Source organism: Populus euphratica, unplaced genomic scaffold, assembly GCF_000495115.2.
Source record: "Populus euphratica unplaced genomic scaffold, PopEup_1.0 scaffold64.1, whole genome shotgun sequence".
Taxonomy (NCBI): Eukaryota; Viridiplantae; Streptophyta; class Magnoliopsida; order Malpighiales; family Salicaceae; genus Populus; species Populus euphratica.
In genome coordinates, this window is record NW_011499923.1 from 115,998 (window position 1) to 121,886 (window position 5,889).

Below are 5,889 nucleotides of genomic sequence, written 5' to 3' on the forward strand. Positions count from 1 at the left end.
ATGACTTCACTCGTGCACTCACCACTACGGCACTACCTTCTTCTTAATTACTACACTCTGCTTTCCTGAATTGGACAAGGCTGATGGGTTTATTTACGTTACTGCCATTTATTTCGACGCGCAGTAGGGAGTGGCTCCTTTCGAGTTAATTACAGATTAGTCCTTAATGTAATATTTTGCTCTGGTTATCCAACTAGAACAGAGATTCGGTTCTGGCTCTAACATTAGAGCGCTGAGCCTGCGCTTTGCAAGAAATCATTTTTAGATGTTGCAACTGTATTTTAAATAAAGAAGGAAACTCATTTAATTAGATAAAAAATATAATAATAGTAATCAAATCAAAATTTAAAAAAAAACAATGGTGATAACTTGGAAAATAATTTTTTTTTAAGAGCAAAAAAATAATATGATTTAATTTTCAACCAATTAAATATAAAATAATAAAATTAAGTTAATAAAATTAAAAATAAAATCAACTCAGCTCAACCAATTAAATATAAAAATATTTTTTTATCTTTGATAGGCAATGCACTTACCACCCAATTAAATTGCCCAACATGAAAATGGTATTAACAAGAAATTACAGTGAAAATACTAAAAAGGCTCTTAGTGCATGTTTTAATTTTTTTTAAAGGACAAAGTTGTCATTTTAATTTTTTTTTAAAAAATAAAAAAGATAGAAATATTATTGCATGTCATTTTCAATGTATTTTATTTGGAGGAGAATTAAGTCATTCTAATGTTTTTAAAGGTTAATAAAATGAGAAATTCCTCAGTATTAATGATTAACAGGTTACATGAAAAGACTAGAATAGCCGTACCAAGAGCATTAGTATATTTGAAAAGGATAAAAAAAAATAATAAAAAATAATTATACTATCACCATAAATAATAAAATGTGTAAATTTTACCTTCCTCATTAGTTTTTTTTTTATTTTTTATTTTTATGTTTGACTTCAAAGCTACCTGCTCCATTAACTGAACCCAAGCCAAGGTTGGGTGGTTGGTATCATTAGGGGGTGTCATTTGAAATGATGACGGGGTTCTAATATTTCTATATATTTTAATAGCAAATAGGGGGTGTCATTTGAAATGATGACGGGTCCTAATATTTCTATATATTTTAAGTTTTTTTTTTATATATTTTAATAGCAGAAATATAGTTTTGGTTATTTTTTAAAGTATTTTTTATTTTAAAAAATATATTAATAATTTTTTAAATTTTTAAAAATTATTTTTAAGTTAATACATTAAAATAATTTGAAAATATCTAAAATATATTAATTTAAAATAAAAAAATAATTTTTTTAAAAAAATATTTTTAAAATACAGTCCTAAACATAAACTTAAAAAATAATCCCTTTATTGCTTTTTCATTTGCTTCTGGGCAAAATATGGATTTCATAACGTCTTAATTAAGCAAATTCGGCTCCCACTGGCAATAATTGAGTGCACGTCGTCTAATACTTCACTCCAAGTCAAGGCTGTAAGGCCAAAACGGGGCACAGAAGGCATCTTCATTTTCAAATTTGCTCCTTGTTCACCTATATTAAAAAAAAATGTATATATTTTTAGTTCTAAGTTAATTTTATTTTTAAATTATTTTGATAGATTGATATTAAAAATAAAATAAAAATATTATTTTAATATATTCCTAAATAAAATTACATTAAAAACAAACTTGCGGGAGAACGGAAATAAAATCTCTCTAGTGTTGTTTGCCTTTAAAGCAATAATAATTTACACTCTGGGGCCAAAATCAACGCAGAAAATGTTACAGCACCGAAAAATGATGATGACAAAGGCACATCATTAGTGCTAGCTGTCGTAATCTGGCAAGGAGACTATACAACAAACCGGAAGCGAGCTTAGACGGTTCCAGCTATGGTGATGCCTCTTCTGCAGCGTCACGGGACGGGTTTAAAAAACTATATTATATTTTTTAAAATTATAAATTTTAATAAAAATTTAAAAAATAAATATAATTTTATTTGTTTGTGAAAAAAAAGGACAAAAATTATATACTAATTTATAAAAAAATAATTTGTTTTTTGATATCATTTAGATACTTATATTAAATTAAATTATTGGAACTTATTTCGCTTGATTATTTATACTTGATTACAAAGTTTTAACCCAAGTGCTCGTGGACATGGCCATGATGTCTAGGCTAAACTTCAATCTCAAGTTCCTTTTTTTCATATTATTTACTAATTAGTTTATTTTAAATGATTTCTTTATTAAATCTCTCTTCTTTATATATATATATATATATATATATATATATATATATTGGACACATTAAAATATATCAGAAAACTATTTTAATGTATTTTCATGGCTTTTATCATGATATTTTATTTAACATTTAATATATAATTTCACCATGAAGAGTGACATTCCGAGCATAAGATGTCCATGACATGAAGTTGCAAGGACAAGACAATCATTTATTGTTCTTTCCTGTCTCCGAAATCAAACTAAAAACAAATCAGTATTGTCCCTTCCGTCAAAAGCTAAATAATTTAATCTAGAAAAAAATATATTAAAAAATATATTTGAAGATGTAGTTATAATTATTTTTAAAGTATTTTTTATTTAAATAATATTTTTTAATTTTTAAAAAATTATTTTTGAAATTAATTGTTCTTTCCTGTCTCCGAAATCAAACTAAAAACAAATCAGTATTGTCCCTTGCGTCAAAAGCTAAATAATTTAATCCAGGAAAAAATCCCTTCGACACTAAACATGCACGTTGGTAAACTTCTCACTCGATCATCGGAGAGTTGATTAGATTAATTTTATTGGAAGTCGCCATAAAAATAATTATTTTGTCAAAGAAAAAAACAGTTCATAAGAGTTCGTATCTGGTGACAGGACACTCTGAAAAAAAGAAAATGGATGAGCACAATTGATGTGCGAAATGTATAGAAAAATTTCAATTATTCATGATATTGCAAACACAATATAATTCAAGATTCACCAGTCTAAAATCCCATGAGATTGACTGCAAATTAACACAAACATGACAAGAAAAACTGAAAGAAACTGGATTGAAGTTGTGGCGATTAAGAAGGTGGATTCATGAGATGATCTATCAGGTCCTGGAATCCAAGGCCATGATGGTGCTGAGATTCATAGGTTTCATGTATCGGGTGGAGCCAGTCATGATCTGTTGTACTATAATTTTGTTTGCCTTTTCTGATGGATGGAATGGATCCCAGAATGCATAGAGGTCACGGTTAGGGCACAAGTTTGAAAACAGTGTGCACAGTCCTAGGCCATTGTATGGTCCTTGTCCACAACAAGCTATCTTTGATGTAGTAAATCCTGCCCAAACAAAAAAATGATTTCTTTTTTTTAAATTATAACTCACAATTAATGAGCATATAGTGCTGTATCCTCAGTAATGAAGTGAACTGTCTACTTGGGATCTATTGCGTACCATATGCCTGAGGATTACTGAAAAAATCTACGTGCATTTGGTGGGTATTTGCAGCAATAAACACATCACTGCCGATTTTTCTGTTGACATCAATTATCATGCTCTCAAGTTGAGGGTTATACAAGGCAGCCGCTCTCTGTAGTTCCGCTGAGCAGCCACCATTTGCGCTCCTCATGGCCAACTCTGCTGGAACACAACCCAGCGGTCCAGTACCAGTCACAAGAACTCGACGTGCTCCGAGATTATACAGCCTCTGCAGTAATGGTCGAAATGGGGATATATAGTTCATGTTATTTTTAAATTAGAGTTTACTCAAGGACTCACAATCTTCGGTGATCGAAGTACTATTCTTGTTGATGATGTTTATCCACATACATAGTAAGCCTCCTAAAGAGTTCTATATTTCATTTGAATCATGTAGTGGCTTTGTCCTAACAAGATGTATCTTGAACATACAGATTGAACCTTGTACTTGTAAATAACCAAAATTCCTGTCTCTTAGCTGAGGTGTGGGATAATAATATCATCTCACCCTGCATACAAGAAGCTTGGTAGTCACACATGCCTAGTATTTTCATAAACAAAGTTAATAATGATGTGTACACAGGTGTACATTATATTATAGACCCTCCAAGATATTATCCCATTAAAGCTACATACATGATAAGTTTTGTCTTGAAAAAATAATTGTTGAGGTGAGAGATTAACCCTATGCTTATAAGCTACCAAGTAATAGTTGCCTCCTAATTGGATAGTAACATTGTCTAATTTATTTTTTAATTTAGCATTACAAGAAACTTTAAATGAGAAAAGAGGAATTACCATCAATAGTTTCTTGTACTCTGAAATGAGATACTTGACATAATCTGGTAAATCATATTGGCGAGACCTGGCAGAATAAGGAACCAAGTAATAGTTGTTGACAAAATCATTCCCACCAACGGTGAGCAGGATAAGTGCTTGATTGACGAGTTGCTTGGCCTTCTCGGCTCCGATAAGCGCACCAACTCGTTGCTGATATTGTTGGAAATACTCCAGTTGTCTATGCATTCTTATTATATTTATCTGATATTGTTGCAACATTTAAGGCCACGTATTAGATCAGCTGTTCGGATATATATAGCTTCCTTGTTACTGGAAGCAAGTCATTGAGAAATTAGACAGGAAGGTTGCTTACAAACTGAATTCCTGTGTCATTAAGGATTCCGATTCCAGCCGAAGCAAAGTTGGCACCAACAAGTAGTTTTTGTCCTCTAAGCTCTGGACTCAGATAAGGCAATGGGGATTCTGAGCCAATTTGCTCACCTGACAGATGCATTTAATGATTCTTGGTGAGACTAAGATATCCAGAGAACATGTCAGTGTGCGTGTGATTATTTGTGATTTTGGACATATGTACAGACAAATGAGCTAGGTAACGAGGAAATGTAAATCATGCCACATAATATCAATATGTATATTGGAAACTTAACTGATAAGGTCAGGAATGTTCAGGCCATTAGAGAATCGGCCGGTTGCTCGATGTGTTGGATAGTCGATCCCATAAGGGTATGAATCGGCTCGTGCAGTTGTTGCCAGGTAGTTGTTGTTGCCACTATCGACTAGTGAATCACCGAAGACGAGGAATGCCCTTGCGTCAGCTTGGTGAACAATGGCTCCCAGTACCAATGCCAGACCTGAGATCACCCAATAAGAACTGCAAGCTGATGAGTTACTGGCCATTGAAATGGTCAATGAAACCCAGAAGAGAAAACTTGTATTAATTGGCAAAGAACTTTGGATGTGGATGAAAGATACAGGATGGACATGCATCTATATATACACACCTTCTGGCTCTACCACCCTGGATGTAAACAACCAGCGGAATCCGAAAGCAAATTATTGGTATTGGTAGTTGTGGATGCTAACAAGTTGTACCTTCCATGGATTAATACCTTGCCACAAAATACTGTTAGGGGTTCATACATTCAAATCCACTGGTTTATGCCTTGATATCCAGTAATGCATGTGTTATATATTGTGGTTGGCTTTGATTGAAGTTTCTGCAGATTAAGCTGCTTTCCAAAGAAGAAAAAAGAAAGAAAAAACAACCTTTACATTTCACTGTAAATTAATGAACTATATATCCATGATAAATATCTGATTGTGGCATTGGATCTTGGGATTTCTTTCATGTAAAACCTTAGTATAGTAAATTACTTATCAAGACTCATAACTAACAAAAATAACTAGGTCTAGGTTAAAAAAAATGCTTACAGGGTACTATTATTTCAGATTTCTTTGCATGTAAAGCAAACCCTCAATTAACAATGACTTTAATACATTCCATTACATATCACTAAGATCATAATTCATACAATCATGAGATACATTTCTTACAATAGTTCTCTTTAAACATCATCGATCAATGCAAAACAAACTGAAGTTACAATTTCTGGTTTCCT

The 5,889-nt window shown here is 31.9% G+C and overlaps 1 protein-coding gene across 2 annotated transcripts in view; it reads right to left on the bottom strand.

Moving 5' to 3' along the window:
• Positions 1-2,915: 2,915 nt before the first annotated feature.
• Positions 2,916-5,889, bottom strand: part of LOC105135327 (GDSL esterase/lipase At5g33370) — an 18,978-nt gene continuing 16,004 nt past the window's right edge. Inside the window, exons 2-6 of one of the 2 annotated variants that reach the window (XM_011040147.1) lie at positions 4,918-5,174; positions 4,623-4,750; positions 4,268-4,510; positions 3,446-3,698; positions 2,916-3,330 (exon numbers count right to left, since the gene is read on the bottom strand). In XM_011040147.1, coding sequence (XP_011038449.1) covers positions 3,098-3,330; positions 3,446-3,698; positions 4,268-4,510; positions 4,623-4,750; positions 4,918-5,167 — 1,107 coding nt within the window. In that variant the 5' untranslated portion in view covers positions 5,168-5,174 and the 3' untranslated portion in view covers positions 2,916-3,097. Of the gene's footprint in view, positions 3,331-3,445; positions 3,699-4,267; positions 4,511-4,622; positions 4,751-4,917; positions 5,249-5,889 lie in introns of those variants that run through there. The other variant, XM_011040146.1, reaches the window with a different exon arrangement.